At 41.2% G+C, this 18141-nt stretch overlaps 1 protein-coding gene across 8 annotated transcripts in view; it reads right to left on the bottom strand.

Annotated features, from left to right (window-relative positions):
- The window catches only part of psd3l (pleckstrin and Sec7 domain containing 3, like), a 114993-nt gene that overhangs the window by 57872 nt on the left and 38980 nt on the right, over positions 1-18141 (bottom strand). The window contains exon 1 of one of the 8 annotated variants that reach the window (XM_023795604.2): positions 11888-12191. The exons of 6 other annotated variants lie outside the window; for them this stretch is intronic. In XM_023795604.2, the coding sequence (XP_023651372.2) occupies positions 11888-12000 (113 nt within the window). In that variant the 5' untranslated portion in view covers positions 12001-12191. Of the gene's footprint in view, positions 1-11841; positions 12192-18141 lie in introns of those variants that run through there. One more of the 8 variants, XM_023795621.2, reaches the window with a different exon arrangement.

Raw genomic sequence — 18141 nt, 5'->3', positions numbered from 1 at the left:
TAATTCAGCTGACTGGGCGAGGAGACAGAGTCCGTTTGTACATTATAATGTCTGCCGGGGACATATTACAAAAAAAAAAAACAACGAAACATTTTCAACCCTGAAGCAGCAGAAATCTGATAAGGGTTATCACGGGTTCAGATATGCAGAATTCTTAACTTATTCCACAGGGAAATTCTTCAACATAGAGCAGCAAGGTGGTTAAAGTGCAGACAATCAAACATGTAGTGCAAACACAATGCAAAGTTATGTATTGTTAGCGCTGCAGTATACGAGATCATATACTAACCTTACTACCTGTAGAATACAATAACAAGGAGTAATATTACTCACGACTTAGCCATTTTAGGGGACTGTTCGCCTAACCCCTCCCATTAAACTGGCAGTCCCAGGGATGAAAATTGGGAATGTGTTCCCTGGTCTTTAGCTGTGACATCTTTCTTCTTGTTTTTGCACATAAAATGCAGATTCATGCCAGCATCCCTTCACTGTCAATCAGACATTTTCTGGCACCAACCAGGCTACATACAGAGGCAGTATACATCTATCAAGGTTCCAATGCACAATTTTACTGATAATTTCCGACAGGGATCATTTCAAATGGCACTCAGATGTATGCATGTATGATAATGGATGGACGATGTACTGTGGAAGACTCTTCCAAAGGGAAACCCATCCTTTAGGTTAAAAGGGAAGGCAGGCTCTCTTATAACACTGATCTGCTAGGCAGCCAAAATATGAGCTCACACTTCTAAGGAAGAACAGGGAAGTTGATAAGCAAGATTTATTCATTGACATGAACCATATGGGATTTAAAATGCTGAACAGAGTCAGAATATTTCTGCTGTACATTCATGCCATGAGTAATGCACTGGAAGATTAACTCACAGAACAAGATTTAATTTATAAGGCATATATATATATATATATATATGCGCGCCTTATAAATTAAATCTTGTTCTGTGAGTTAATCTTAGTGGATATAGATATATATAGATATAGATAGCATACACACATATAATGCAATAATGCATTTCATACATTATTGCAAATTATCACCTATCTCACAGGCATCTTATTCAACGGTGAATAAGAAAGAGGCACTTGCTGATTTGAAGTCAGAGTAAAAACTGAACAGCACAGCAGATAACCTGAATCGCTCTAACAGAGAGCCAGGCATAGGCATATTAACTGCCATAGCACTAGTTCAGGAAGGGGAATGTTGACTAATGTTAATGCAATTCCATCCATCCATCCATCCATCCATCTTCCAACCACTTATTCAGTACAGGGTATGGGGGGGGGGGGGGGGAACACCCTGGATAAGATATCAGTATAACGCAATGCCCCACACACACAGGAAAAAAAATGCTAAATTTATTTAAATACATATAAAGATTATATACACTCACCTAAAGAATTATTAGGAACACCTAGGCCTGGACGATATGGCAAAAATTTATATCACGATATATTTCCTAATTTTGGTCGATACGATATAATTCCGATATCGATATGGACAATATTAAAAAGCCTCAGGAAAAAACTGCCGAGGACACGCACAATGGTTGTCTGCAAACTGAATTTGCAAAGTCTATAATACCTCCAGGCTCCTCCTATTAAAATTATATAATTTTTTTTTAAAAATAAAAACAGTACAAAAAAAAAAAAGGTTCACTTTTTATTTGTATTTAGCCTTTACAAACAAGAAATGTGAAATAAACTATCAAATAAATAAAACTCTCAGACTCAGCTTATTAACAATAATATATTTCCATTTAAACTAGAACAGGCTGATTATTCATATACAGTCGAACCCGGTTATGTCGCCGGCCTAGGGGGTTGCCAAAAAGCGTCGAGATAACCGATGATCGAGATAACCGAAAACCAATATGGCAGCAATATATTAGCATGTGCTTGAAATGTATTTATGTGCGTTAATAACTGAGAATGTACATGCACGGGTTTTTGGCGTTGCCGCGATTTGTTTGACGCGATCGGCATGCTATAAATATGTACATACATCGGGGCCGGTTCTAGACATGCATATATGAGGGGGCAGACAGAAATGTGAAGGGGGCACATGGTGGCGACAAAGGCGGGAAAGGGGTGGGGTGGTGCTCTGGATAACTGTTTTTGTCATGTAATTGGATTGCACTTTGTCAGGCCTCTGCCCTAAGACCTGTCCAACTTGGGTGTCCCACCTGAAGGCTAAGCTTCTGCTGGTGTAGCTCTTAGGGTCACTGAGGCACGCAAAGCCCCTGACCACAGTAAGGTGGCAATCCCTCAGGGGGAAAACTGAAAAGTAAAACAAAAAATAAAATAAAATATTCCTCATCAGATTAAAAACAAGACATTTACCTTAATTGGATGGCCTATATCAAACATATTTGAACCCAACAAAACACTTTTCACTATTGCCAATATTACCAAAACTAAAAAGGGTAGGCTAAGTTATGAAAAAGAAAAAATCAATTCACCGAGTCTTGAAATATAAAACTGAAAAATAGGATCGGTCAGGGTTCATTTCACTACATGTTGTACTTGTTATAACTATGTATGTGACGAATAAAGAATCTTGAAATCACAACGAACAAGTCGCTCAATGAGAATGAATGACGTAACCGACTGGCTAAGCTGCTTCTAGCGCCAAGGTGGTTCAAATGGTACGATCCACACTAGGGGTGTCTAAAATCGTTTTACATAAAATTTTCCTACAAGGTGAGGTTCTTTCTTAAAAAAAAAAAAAAACAAGAAAAATGTTAATACCCCCCCCCCCAAACTGCTATTTTTGTCTATTTGGGGGGGGTCTTGATCGGGGGGTACTGGGGGGTACAGTACCCCCCGATCAAGACCCCCCCAAATAGACAAAAATAATTCGAACCATGATCTCACTAGTCACTATGATTTTGACGAGAGAGATTGCTGTTTCCTCCAAACCTTCCGCAATCACGCAGCTCATTTCGCTTTGCCCTGCCTACTGAGAAACTGGCTCATTTGCATACTAACAGTGATTGGATGTTTAGCTGGGGGGAGGGTGAGTGGGGGATCTGCCGAGTGCTGCGTGAGCCCGCGCACAAACAGAACGCGGAGGGAAAGAGCGAACAAGAAGTGAAACTTATCATCTCGTTTGTGCCTTTTTCAGTGGATTTTTCAGCTACTGTAGTAAATCTTGTCCATATTCAGTTTGTGGGTAATTATTATTTTCTTCCTCAACTTCTAAAAGTTTGATTTAAGGGGGCAGGACGTTTGCTTAAGGGGGCGTTGCCCCAGCGTAGAGCCGGTGTTCCGGGCAATTCGGTTTCCCTATGTTTCCCCTGTCTATCAGGAAATAATGTTTCCCCTAATATTAAAGCAAAGAGGTATGTGAAATGTCTGAAAATCACTCAAGTACATTATTACATGTGAATACTGTATTGTTATTAGTTCCGAGGCCCAGAGTTGCTGTATACCTATTTTAACAGGGGGGAACCAAATATCCTGGATGTCAGGAAATAATGTTTCTCCTAATATTTAGGCAAATATGTATGTGGGATGTCTGAAAATCACTCAGGTACATTATTACATGTGAATACAGTAGATCGTCACGCATAATATAGACGTCTTATAAGCAATAGTATACCGTTTTCATCAAGAAATATCTCTATCCAGCGAATGAAATACTTTAATTTATTATCTGTAAAAACAAAAAACATGTGATGTTTTAAAATATATGGCTTGTTTACCTCAAGAGCTTTGTAAAAAGACATGAAAACAACAGCGAAACCGTGCACAAATCAGCGCGCGACAGGGGAAACATAGGGAAACCGAATTGCCCGGAACACCTGCCCCGACATACATGTTGGCTAACAAAAGGCATACCACCAACTAACAGCAGAGATTTACCAGTATACAATAAAAACCACCGTCGTTTCTTGATACAAACCTTTAATTATATTCTCCAACATTGAAAACACAAAGATCGCTCACAAAATCACAAAAAACCTGCGGGGTGTACTGTAGTTCGTTTTCACAAAAAGCTAACCAGTGTCAAAATTAAATTCACGAGTCATTTCCCTCTGATGCAGCTCTGAAAAGTATCATACACGTGGTTACTATGGTTTCTTTACAAAGTCTAAAATGCTTTGTTGCTTTTGCTTTTAACAGTCTGCTTGAAAACAAATGCTTCAATATTATTTATGCTGTCTAAAAAAGTTTTACCTGGATCACGTTTCACAGCTGCGTTGTTCAGCAAATTACCATGCGAATGCGATTTGAATACGCGCTGTTTAGCACTTGTGATACATTTTTAAAAGCCGGTGAATATATATAATATTCAAATGTATATCGAAATATCGGAAATGTGTTTAAAAATCGTATCACCGTTATCGAAAAAAATTATATCGCGATATATATTGATATCGAATTATTGTCCAGCCCTAGGAACACCTGTTCAATTTCTCATTAATGCAATGATCTAATCAACCAATCACATGGCAGTTGCTTCAATGCATTTAGGGGTGTGGTCCTGGTCAAGACAATCTCCTGAACTCCAAACTGAATGTCAGAATGGGAAAGAAAGGTGATTTAAGCAATTTTGAGCGTGGCATGGTTGTTGGTGCCAGACGGGCCGGTCTGAATATTTCACAATCTGCTCAGTTACTGGGATTTTCACGCACAACCATTTCTAGGGTTTACAAAGAATGGTGTGCAAAGGGAAAAACATCCAGTATGCGGCAGTCCTGTGGCCGAAAATGCCTTGTTGATGCTAGAGGTCAGAGGAGAATGGGCCGACTGATTCAAGCTGATAGAAGAGCAACTTTGACTGAAATAACCACTCGTTACAACCGAGGTACTGTATGCAGCAAAGCATTTGTGAAGCCACAACACGCACAACCTTGAGGCGGATGGGCTACAACAGCAGAAGACCCCACCGGGTACCACTCATCTCCACTACAAATAGGAAAAAGAGGCTACAATTTGCACAAGCTCACCAAAATTGGACAGTTGAAGACTGGAAAAATGTTGCCTGGTCTGATGAGTCTCGATTTCTGTTGAGACATTCAAATGGTAGAGTCAGAATTTGGCATAAACAGAATGAGAACATGGATCCATCATGCCTTGTTACTACTGTGCAGGCTGGTGGTGGTGGTGTAATGGTGTGGGGGATGTTTTCTTGGCACACTATAGACCCCTTAGTGCCAATTGGGCATCGTTTAAATGCCACGGCCTACCTGAGCATTGTTTCTGAGCATGTCCATCCCTTTATGACCACCATGTACCCATCCTCTGATGGCTACTTCCAGCAGGATAATGCACCATGTCACAAAGCTCGAATCATTTCAAATTGGTTTCTTGAACATGACAATGAGTTCACTGTACTACAATGGCCCCCACAGTCACCAGATCTCAACCCAATAGAGCATCTTTGGGATTTGGTGGAACGGGAGCTTCGTGCCCTGGATGTGCATCCCACAAATCTCCATCAACTGCAAGATGCTATCCTATCAATATGGGCCAACATTTCTAAAGAAAGATTTCAGCACCTTGTTGAATCAATGTCACGTAGAATTAAAGCAGTTCTGAAGGCAAAAGGGGGTCAAACACCGTATTAGTATGGTGTTCCTAATAATCCTTTAGGTGAGTGTATATATAATCCTTAGTCCTGGGATTTACAATGTTCCCCACTGTAAGGACCAGCTCCGAATAAGAATGACCAAATAAGCAGAAACTACCAAATGAAAGTTTACTGGTTCACTCAGTTCATAAGTCCATGGAAAGTTACCAGGTTTAAGCCCCCTGGGACAGGCAGCATGTTAGACAGGAGGGGGACGCCACACAAACACAGTGTGGATCCAAACCATCAGTCGTATGGGGCAATGAATGAAGGGGCAGCAACAAGAGCTGGTCACCAAGCATCACAGCTCAAGGTCTTACGACCAGGACAGGCCCACTCTCTCAAGCTAAATATGCTACATCAGGTGCTATGAAGAACTGACATGAAGAGCTGCACCCCAAAAGATAAACCTTTAGGTGAGGGCTTAGTAGGTTAGGCTACTGTGCCTGTTATCGGAAGGTTGCTGGTTCAAATACCAGGGTCAGCAGAGTAATTTTACTAAAGGCCCTGAATCCCCAACTGCTCAATTGTCTAACCCTGCATTCTCGATAGTACGGCAGGTTGGATAATGTCTGTCAAAGAATCTAATGTTAATAACACTAATGATAAAAAAAGGCTCAAAAGACGCAACTAAGTGAGGGAGGGAACAGACTTCACAAGGCTCTAGAGAGGATCAATTAAGATGCTGCTTAGCCTAAGCACAGACTGACCAAAAGACCACTAACCGCTCTGCTAATATCAAGTTCTATTGTCTGCTGACGGGGTCAGGGGAGCATGGTTCGGTCAGGGTGCCTCCGCTACGTAAGCACCTCCTGCGGACTCGTCAGTCATTTGGAGGTGACACTTCTAGTATGAGCGCATGAGCTCCTCTACAGCACCGCATGACCCACTGGGTCTCAGTGGAGGGGGTTGGCTTGGAAGGAAGATTCAGGAAAGTCACACCTTGCCTCTGATGCATCCGACATCCAGCCAGGCGGAAGGAGTGAGGTGGACAGTTAGGCCCGGAGCCGCAAATTCCTATAACAGGGATGAGGGGACGCGATTTAGGAAGCGTGCACAGCACTGATGGTGTGAAGATTAGGCTCAGGATGAGGGGCAGTTCTCATAACAAAACCAGAGGATTGAGGGCCACGAGGTCCTTTAAGAACACGAACAGCCGGGGGGAGCAGGACAAGCAACACCAATTTTTACCCGTGACCCTAGACGTGTTTCTCATGCAAAATGCATTTTTTCAAACACACAAATTGCACTGCAGTTGCTGCATATCATGAATGTGGAATACAGGCACAGCTAAATGGCCTCTCCATTAAAATATGTATTTTTTTTTTTGTTACGATGAGACACTGCAGTAATTGGAACATTAGTGTATCCATCAAGCCATCCAACACAGTGAAAACACATTGTAGCGAAATGAATTATCCCACAAGTTTCTCCTCCCATTTTATTAAAAATATAGATTAATTTCATACATGGCACTAAGGCAGCAACAAACTAGAATTTGGAAAAAAAAAATCCTACCAAACTTTTCAGTTAAAAAAGTAAACAATCAATCTCTGCCAGCAAGTCATGGTTTAGTGGCAGCACACGAACACACTTTGATGAAACAACACGAAAGAAAAACACACAGCGCCTGTGATTCAGCATCTCGCTGACCTCGGTAAGCTCACAGGCACTTTCACAATGTCCTTGCTGTCACCTGCGGAAACGCAACGCTTTGATTAGCCGCACAGGCGAGATGTGCCAACATTCAACTGAAGTATTCAACAAATACTCATTAAACAAAATGATTGGGGGGGGGCTAAAAACTAGTAAAAAAAAAAAATTCTAAACAAAGCAGCTCTCAACTCACGCAAAAAATGTCCAAGATGTTTATGGAAACGCCAAATCTAAAAGCCAATATACACCTGTAAGTAAATGAACACTTTATGATTTCATTTATTTATATGTGCTCTTTAGCACATGTTTGTAGTATACTCCTGGTGTATGCATTATTTTTTTTGATATAAGGTGTCCTGAATGTTAAGGGAAGGTAAATCCCACTTATGTAAAATCTGACTTGCGTAAGGGTTTGTGGAATGGATTAGTTACGCCAGTTGAGCGCTGCATGTGTAGCTCCAATGGACTTGCAGCCTTATCAAGGTCGACCCGTCTTCCTCCTCTGTGGGTCCCATGATACTTGGTCACGGTAAGACTGGTGTGTCAGGTAAGCAGGCATCAAAAAAGGATTGACAGATTGTGCTCTGAATGTATAGGTCAATTTTCAGAGCCCCGTGATTGGCTGGCATCCCTTCCCTGGTTTTATCTGTCATGATGCTATACGGGTTACAAGGATATATACCAGGCTTCCCATGACCTCATATCAGATAACCATGGAAAATGAACTGCCGGATATGGTTTTCTAATAAAAACCTGTAATTCATTCAAATTGATAACAGGCACTACCTCCATTATAGACTTGATTAAAACAGACTTTCTTGCAATCACATTTTAATTTGCTGTTATAGATTTATTACACAACGCCCATTACTTTACCGTTATGGAAGACTGAATGGGAATGAAAACAGGTTTCATGAGAAAGGTCACACACCGGAAAAGACTCGCTTCCTACAGCAAACCTAATAAGTTACACTGAGTCAGATAGACAGTTATAGGCTGTGTGCAGTGCAAGTCAGGCTGCTGTTACATTGTTGAGTGAAGCACTGGAGACAGGCAAACTGTTGAGGACTTAATTTGACTTAAAAAAATAAATATCTATATATCTCCATATATATCCATCACAGAAATAACTAGCCTAAGCGAATTCATATGATTATTGATTATTTACCTCCACAGACAGAGAGAACATGCCATCACCAAACAAAAACAATAATAAACAAAACTTATGTACACCCCCCATCACCATTCACCGTTTCACCTGTTTGGAGCGACAACCCATTCAACCCATCAATGTGATAACACTGAATTCTGTGACAGGTTACTCACTATGTCGCCATACAGTTTGTTCTGAACCTGCTATATTTATAAATTTAGAGAACTGGGGGGTATTTTCCGCACGTCGCTTAAATCATCCGAGATCAGATGCCTCATCTTGGATGAGTTAATGCCGGTGAAACTCATCTAGGATAAGTCGGTTTTTCAAACGCAGCTGTGCAGATTAGTCTACCTGGATCCATTCATCACAAAACATCAGAAAACAGGGAGCAATTTTTCCACGCAATCCGAGGAGGACCTTTTATTTGAGACGTATGATGAATTCAAAGATTTAATATGTACTAAAGGAAACGCATCAAAAGCGAGCCGAACCAAAAAAGACGGCTGGGAAAAAGGTGTCCGACAAATTAAATATGTAAGTAGTTTTTAGTTATTGTATTTATCACTTGAATGTAGTATTACGTTTCCAATGTTTCATTATTATTTTTTTTTGTCATAATTACCGATCAAATACAAGCACAATCATGTAGGACATGGGAACAAGTTAAAGTGAAGTACAAACATGACATTTCATTCATATATATGAATGAATGTTAATTTTATGTATATGAAATGTAGGAAATCTTTCATATTTATAAAACATTCCTTTTGAAGCTAATAATAAGAAGGCAGACAAAAGCTTTGGAAAATCTGGGTAATGACAATATTAGTGTGATTTTTTCCATTCTTTATAGAACTGTAATTTTATTGCGTTTACATTACCTGCAATGGCATAAAACGCCTCTTTAATTGCCTGCACTCTCAGGTGTCCAGGAAAAACAAATGCGAATTGCCTGGCAAACTGTACTCTTTGATATATTGTCCGCATCGCATACAAAAAAGTGCCGCTTGCAAAATATCTCAAGGCAATTCACATTGTCTGTGTGGCTGTGAGGGCCAGACTTCATCTAGTTCAGGAGTCGACAACCTTTTTAAAGCAAAGAGACATTTTCTCCTAAATATCGACTCAAGATTTAAAAAGAGCCACAATGGGTAAGGAAGGGGGTTTGAGATATGATTTTTTTAATGTGATATGTGTATATATGCATTTACCACAAAAATATAAGTCTATAAATTATAGAAAAATTATTTTTGGGGGGAACATCTCATATTTAAATCACTCGGACGCGTAACAGTGCAAAGGTGACTAACAGTACAACACTGATTAGTTTTTATGAAAACCTAGGAAGGCGTGGTGACGATTTACTACAAAAAGTATATGAAAGAATTAGAAATCCCAATAAACGTTGAAGCGTACATCGAATCTCAGGTGCTTAAGAAAACTCCGGAAGGCATGCAATTTAACCAGAGACGTACTTGGCTTTTTTCTAGCTTAACACCTTCTATCACAGCCCATACTATCTCCTTAACGCCATGCTTCTGAACTCATGGGAACTGGGAGGGAGCAAAAACGTGGACTGTCTGGGGGTCCCCAAGGACTGGGTTGAGAAACACAGCCATTAGGGCAGGGCAACTGAAGTCACGGTCCTCAAGGTCCGAGTCCGGCTGATTTTCCAACCTTCCTTTACCTGTGAGTCAGGTGTGAAGCCTCTGGCCAATCACAACCAGTAATCATTAAACTAAGTACCTGGGAGAATTGAAAGCAAGACCTGGATTTGGAATTGAGGTCCAGATTTGAAGAGCCCTGCTGTAGGGAATGACTTTTGATTGGAACAATTATGATTGGCTGGGATTGCCTGTTAAACTCAATTTTCATTAGTTCCCTCCTCCCTTTCCATTGGGTTAAAGAAAACAGGCAGTATTTGGTAGGACAGTGGAAGCCCTGGCCACCATGACCATTACCTCAGAAAAGACAACAGGAGCTCAATGACACTCCATCTGAAAATTCTGAAAATTTATTCTGATCAATAAAAATGTCTTTCCATTTCAATCAGGGAGCACAGAGATTGCTAGGTAGGTCAGCTTTTAACTACTTTAGTGAGGTCAGTCTAAGATAGCAAGTCACGTGGCTTCAGCTGTTAATTGGACAGTCTGCAGACCTTTAGATTTGGCTAGCTGGAAACCTACCCATCCATTGATCTTCCATGACCGCTAGTGCAGGGTGAGCCTGAAGCCTATTCCAGGACACACAGGCTGGGAACACCCTAGACGGGTCACCAAAGCTTCATAGGGCATACACACCATCAGAAACTATGAGCAAAACAGAGGAAGTAGTTCCTATAATGTGGTCACAACCCACACATAAGTGGGGAGTATATGCAAACTACTGCCAATGCAACCAAAGGGTCAAATTCCTTTAAACACAGGGATCACAGCCTGCTCATTTCAAACAACATTCCGTTATAAACATACTGAAATATATATCTGTTTTGTAGTGGGAGAGGGGTCATCGCTTCAATACATATCTAAGTATTCTTTGCAATTTATTATGGAAAAGAATTTTAATTGATATATTTCAGAGCACAGGAATTCAGCAATAAAGAAGCGATTATCTGACAGCGGAACTGGATAGTAACATAACCGCTAAAAAACATTTAAACTTCCCAGGAAATGTTTTTGAAAATACCCACTCCTCATAGACAAATAACATTCTGAGCCGAATGTTTATCACAAATGAATGCGTGTAAAAATACAGGCCGGAGGGAAGTTTTTATCTAATGAAGGACTCGAAAAGAAAGTAACTTGGGAGAACAAGAAAGGAGAAAAAAGTTTTACCGAGCAGTGACATTTGCTATAAGCGCTGTCTTTTCTGTAACTGATTTTCCTTGAAGGCATGATGACGCCAAACAGCTGTTTTGGTATAAATCACGTCTACGGTCCTCGATCCTTTTGTTTTCCAATACGATATCGCAGATAAAAAAAAAAACTTTAATTACTGTAGCCTATTTTTGTTGATGCGCCGAATGACCAAATGAACCCGAAACTCATCAGGGACTTGGAAAGTGCTCGTATCCAGAACAAACATGATGATGCTGAGAAGCAGCAACAAGCGGGAAACGACAAAAAAAAAAACAGCTTAGACATGCAGATATCCAACCAGCACTTTTACTTTATGCCGCTTTTCTATGCGAAACCCAAATGAAACCCGCATCTGATGTATTTTACCATGCAATCGTTAAAACACTAGAAGTCGTTACTGCCAGCAACTTACTTAAAAGTATGTATGTCAGTTGAAAGATTAAAGTACGTGACTAGTTACAAACATTCGCTACTTTTCCCTGTCCGGCTGCATAGCTTAGTATATAAAATACATGCTGGCAACTGCATATAAAGAAAGCTGTCTAGAAACCCAATGAAAGGGAGTGTTGTTTTACCTGGTGCCCGGAATATGCAGCCGTGGCTATTGACATGCAAGCTCACCGGGCGTTTGCTGCGCGTCTCCAGGCAGTTTGGTGAGTGTTACCGGGAAGTGCATCCCCGCCACAATCGGGCAGCAGCTTAAAACGCACGGCGGTATCGGAGCTCCATCGCATTCACCGTGGGAGGGAGGACAATTTGGAGAGGAGGTAGGGGGCGGGGGTGGGGGAGACGAAGGCGTTTGCTACGGAGAATCTCAGCTTATCTCCGGCTCGGCGTCAAAAAAGTTCAGCCGTTTCCCACAAGCCACCGCAGCCCAGGAACAAAGCGTGGAGCGCCGAAACATCAAAAGGGAAACTTGAAACATCCTGCCTTTCACCCGGACTACGGCGCCTGACAACTTCCCCTTTTTTTAACAAAAGAAAGATCACCAGAAACCACCAGCTCGCCGTGACATTAAAAATAAAAACGCCCATCTCCGGGAAGAGAATCGAGGAAGTACAGCCAGCGCGGCGGCGGCGGCTCCTCGCCTTGCTTTGCCCAAATGATGTGGATCCCTGCAAAGGGACATGCATGCAAAGTGTAATCTTCAGGACTAAAGCAGCGAAATTCAGGCTTAATCCTGCATTGCTCTGGTCTGTCGGCAGCAGCAGCAACAACAAAAACCTCTGACTGAAGGGGTGCAGTTAAACATGGACAGTACATTTTCTGCGAACAGAGAAATGCATCCCACTGACATAAGGTTCAGAGGGTAATACAGGGTGAACCTTCCATTAAATAAATAGCTGCCAGGTTCGTGGCCTTAATTTCAGTAGTGTTGTATTTGCATCCTATCCCGTGACTTTCCTCCTTATAACAAGGAAACTCTGTATGTAAAAATATTGCAAATGTAACATTAGCCTGCTGCCTGGTGAAACAGCAGTAAGCAAGGACAATCAGCAAGCCAGCGGCTGGGGAGGAACAAACTATGCAATTCTATATTTGCTCTTGTTTCTTTTCATAACACCACTAGCTAATGGAAGAACAGTTATGGAACTCATCTGTGAATTCACAGTCGATTGCAAGATAGCTGGAAACCCAGAAAACAGAATGGTGCCTATCCAGTTGTCCGGGGCACTCTTTACTGTGCATAATTGAAATGGGTAGCTAAAATTTGCGTTGTTTGTAGGTAGGTAAAACTACTGATTAGTTGAAAATTAAGAAAAGAAAATTTAATAACCACAAAACTTTATTGAACTTCGCTATCTCCCATTGGAACTACGATATTTTTCATATTCCCATGTCTGCCTTTGACCCAAAGCATTCTGAGATGTCAAAGGGTAAACACCATGAATAAAGTGATGGTGCATGGTGATTTGCAGGCTGTCAAGAGGTTAATGAAGAGCACCCGAATTTTAAAATGTGATTTTATACTTTTTACTAGTTTATTCCAGTGAGAAATATTTTCAAGAAACAGACACCCATATAAAGAACATAAGAACTATACGAATGAGAGGAGGCCATTCGGCCCATCGAGCTCGCTTGGGGAGAACTTAACTAATAGCTCAGAGTTGTTAAAATCTTATCTAGCTCTGATTTAAAGGAACCCAAGGATTCAGCTTGCACTACATTATCAGGAAGACTATTCCATACTCTGACTACACGCTGTGTAAAGAAGTGCTTCCTTAAATCCAGTTTGAAATGTTCTCCTGCTAATTTCCACCTGTGGCCACGAGTTCTTGTATTTGAACTAATGCTGAAGTAACTATTCGGTTGAACAGCATCAAAAACCTGTTAGAATCTTATAGACCTGGATCATGTCCCCCCTCAGTCTCCTTTGCTTGAGGCTGAATAGATTTAGCTCAACTAACCTTTCCTCATATGACATTCCTCTAAGACCAGGAATCATTCTTGTGGCCCTACGCTGCACCTTTTCTAAGGCCGCAATGTCCTTTTTAAGATATGGTGACCAAACCTGCACACAATATTCTAGGTGAGGTCTCACCAAGGAATTGTATAATCTTAGCATTACCTCCCTTGACTTAAACTCCACACACCTGGAGATATACTGTACCCCAACATCCTATTGGCCTTTTTTATTGCTTCCCCGCGCAAAAGTGTTGAGAATGAGACATGGAAGCATCAACATACACACCAAGGTCTTTCTCATAATCAGCTACCTTTATTTCAGTAGGTCCCATAAAATACCTGTACTTTATATTTCTGCTCCCTACATGGAGTACCTTACATTTGTCTATGTTAAATTTCATCTGCCAGGTATCGGCCCAGTCACTAATTAAATCAAGATCCCGCTGTAGCTGCTGAGCCGATAGTTCAGTATCTGCTACACCATCCACCTTGGTGTCATCTGCAAATTTCACCAGTTTACTGTATATATTGATGTCTATATCATTTATGTAAATTAGGAACCAATAGTGGTCCTAAAATTGAACCCTGCGGTACCCCACTATGAACGCAGGCCCACTGTGACATTGTGCCTCTTATAACTACTCGCTGCTTCCTATCTGTTAACCAGTTATTAATCCAGGTCACTACAGTTCATAAAATACCTGTCGCTTTGAGTTTAAGTAAGAGTCTCTTGTGGGGGACAACATCAAAAGCCTTTTGGAAATCTAAGTAGATGACATCATAGGCCTTCTTATCATCAACTTCCTGAGTAGCTTCCTCAAAAAACTCCAACAGATAACCTGCATGACCCTGAATTGGAGAAGCAGTTGGAATCCCACATACATGCTACATATGTAAAGACATACAGTGACAGAAATGGCTAAAAAAAACAGTTATTGTGTTCTGACTGTTAAAGCAGTGTTTCTTAACCCAGTCCTCAGGCACCTCAAGACAGTCCACATTTTTGCTCCTGCCCACCTCCTAGTGCACCTGTACCAGGCATTCCTGATTGTTTCAGAAGGAGCAAAAATGCAGACTGGGAGCCCCCAAGGCACCAAAATTAGGATGAAATACTACACGATGCATTTCTTGTATTTCTAAGAGATATTTCTATATTTCCCAGAATTACAAGGCAACCAAGTTTCATCGTACTGGTAAAAATGTTAGAGTGACATATAAAACTAAACAGCTAAAAATGTTGCATATGTTGTTAAATCACCGCAGCTAACTTTTGGGCAAACTATATCCATTCCAACAAACAGCAGCAAACCCGCTTAGGGCCGTCCGCTTTATATATCTTTCGTGACAACATGAGTTACCGCTACTTGTATTCTACTTGTAATCAATCCAAACAAATCCAAGCAGCAGCCTGAATAAACAAACACATGAGTTTTGTAGCTAGCATGCTTTGTTTTGGTTTTTGAACTGTGGCACTATTATAATTACATTTTAAAATTGAATAGTGGGATTCAGTGAAGACCACATGCTAATGAAAAGTGTTGGGCATTTCAGGTCCAGAAGCTACAAATCCAGACCAAGATTTTGTTTCTACCAACTGGTAGAGCATAAAGAGTTGCAGTCATGCAGTACTCCATGGTTGGTAGAAACAAAGTCTTGGTCTGGATTTGTAACTTCTGGACCTGAAATGCCCAACACTGCTAATCAATCAATAAGAGTGTTGGCCCAACCAGGCATTACATCATTGCAGCTGTAATACAGAGGAAATCGGTTGGTAACAGACAATTTTTTACCCCGCAGTAGATCTTGTTGAATTCTGTTACACAGAAGCCATCCACAGTTTGCATTCCCTTGATCAGTGTTTCCCAATCCGGTCCTTGGGGACCCCCAGCCAGTCTATGTTTTTGCTCCCTCCAAGCTCTCTGCCAGGAACTGGGAGGCAGCAATAACATAAACTGTTGTGGGTCCCCGAAGGACAAGATTGGGAAACGCTATTCTAGATGCAATTTGTTACAAGGGCTGATGTTAATTCAATTCAGTCACAGCTCAAGATTTCCAAAAATGTGGATGAAACACCCGACCCAACCCCTCTGACCATTTGACTGTAACACACGATGCTTAGTTGGACCATTTCCCATCTCGTCGGAGTGATTTTGAGTCCGCCCTTGGCCGCAGAGCTCGCGATAAGGGCTTCTTCTGAGGACGCCGGTGCCTCGCCCACATCCCAGAAGCAGCAGCCACCAGTCAGCTGGAGCGCACCAGCAGCGCTAGAAACCACACTCGCTATTCTTGGAGACTGATAGGGTGTGTCCTCACAGCTGCATAAATATGACCTTCAGTTTCAGATTGAGTTGGTGAACCTTCTGCCAAACAGGCTGCATGGTGTGACTGCTTGAAAATATCTGGGTATGCAGACCAAAGATAATATCAATACTATTAGGGACTGGCTTTAAAATGTACTCACTTTAGAGTAAAGACAGTTCAGTATGGTTCCTCTACCAACTGGTATTTATTGTGAGCTAAAAGTACAGAATAGTGATGTGTTGTTAATCCCTGTGAGTAAATTCTCTTTTTTTGCTTTGCCCCATCTTGCTGTCCATGCAGCTGGTGGTAGGTTTGGGGGGTGACACTGTAGGGGCAACCACCTTGTGGTGCCCAAGGAGCTGGGGATTAAGCATTGTGTTCATATTCTGCCAAGGCCAGGGCTTGAACCAGCAACCTTCTGATCACTGGGAGTGAAGCTTAGCCTGCTGAGCCACACACTGCCCCCCTAATCTCATGTCCCCCCCCCCCTAGTAATTTAATATACACTGTGCAATGCCCAGTCATTAAAACATTATCATTTATTTATTTAGCAGATTTACAATAAGAAACCAGGGTCAGCTTGCAATTATGGTAAAGGGCCTTGGCCAGCAGCTTAATGATCATGATTTGAACCAAAAACCCTCCAATCACAGGCAGAGAATTCTAATCCACAGAACCACGCACCACCCCCAACTATCGCTTTACAAATATTTATGAATGAGGATTGTAAGCAGACTGTACACATTTATTTACACCAGTCACTGGAAGATTGATAAGCGCTAGACACCTTTTATAACTGAGTTTTACTGAAGCAATTTCATATAAGTAACTGTAACTCAATCTGAACCCCCTGAGATAATTACTTAAGTGATTGGTCTCTTATCCACTCTGATGATCATTAAAGGAATGATTTGCATTTATGTTCTATAAGGCAGGAGAAACTTGAAGAAGACCTAATCAGAAAAGAGAAGAAGATCTCTCACTAAGGGTCAGTCGATACCCCAAGCTCAGCTCCTCTCCCTTAATCTAAGTACCACTAATGTCATCTCCGTCACTCTTATGCATAACTCAATGTCTACAATATTGATTTTCTTCTTTGGTGACAGGAATCAAAGCAAGGACTCCCACCACTGTGTTACAACCTAGAATCACACTTTGTTGCAAAACAAGTCAAGTAACACTGCCAAAATGTGCAATGAAACGTTCTTGCTTTCTAAAAACCACATGTAAGCACAGCTAACAATCAACCACATCTTAATTAGAGGGGCACCAAAAAAATGCTTCAAAATAATTGTCCATGGGAAATATGCATTGGCACCAATGAAAACGAGCCTGTGGTTTGGAACCACCAGCGAGAAGAGGCAGTCCAGCACAACAGGGAAAGTATCCAAGGAACAGATGTAGTTATGCAAAATATTTGAACAATGGTGGTAGAATAGAGAAGTGTAATGATCAGGGCGGGGGTATGAGCATGGATTCCCGGGCACAATCAGAGGGTCTGGCACTTTACAGGGGTCCTTCAATACATGAAGCAGACATAAAACTGGGCAGGTAATTCACCGTCTGTTCCTTATCTCAAAAAATCCTAAAAATATGCAATTTATCCTGTAATTTTGTACACATATCATCCAGGGGGGGATTCCATATTTCTTCAGATTGAGACTGCCAACTCAAGTGAGGGGCTTAGAATTTCTATCTGTGCTCCTGGTTAATGTTGGTCATTGATGCACTGTTTGCTACAAAATAAAATAACTAAATAAAACTAATACTGCCTGCTGGATATTATGGCGAATTCCCCAAAAGCAGGCTATAGGGGATAATTCTTTGCTATTCAGTTGATTTCAATGGTTCCAATCTAAAAGTGATCCATATATTCGTAAATCTGCTCTGCCATTAACATTGCAGGTCTTGGATCAAAATTAATTCAGGTCCAGCTTCACACAGGTAAATGTATTTATTTGTGTATGATAACAAAACCATTGGGAGCTGACAGCTGCCCTGCAAGACCCACCTCATCCTCAGAGAACTTGGTGTTTTAGAAAACATATCTTCCAGTTCCACAAAAGCTTCTATTTGGACCTTTCATTCAGACTTTATACAGCACGATATATAAAAGTCTGAGAGATTACAGCACAACCCCAGACACTGTCAACAACGTCTGTCAACGG

This window comes from Paramormyrops kingsleyae, chromosome 7, assembly GCF_048594095.1.
Source record: "Paramormyrops kingsleyae isolate MSU_618 chromosome 7, PKINGS_0.4, whole genome shotgun sequence".
NCBI classification, from domain to species: domain Eukaryota; kingdom Metazoa; phylum Chordata; class Actinopteri; order Osteoglossiformes; family Mormyridae; genus Paramormyrops; species Paramormyrops kingsleyae.
This window is presented reverse-complemented; position numbering and strand designations above follow the sequence as displayed.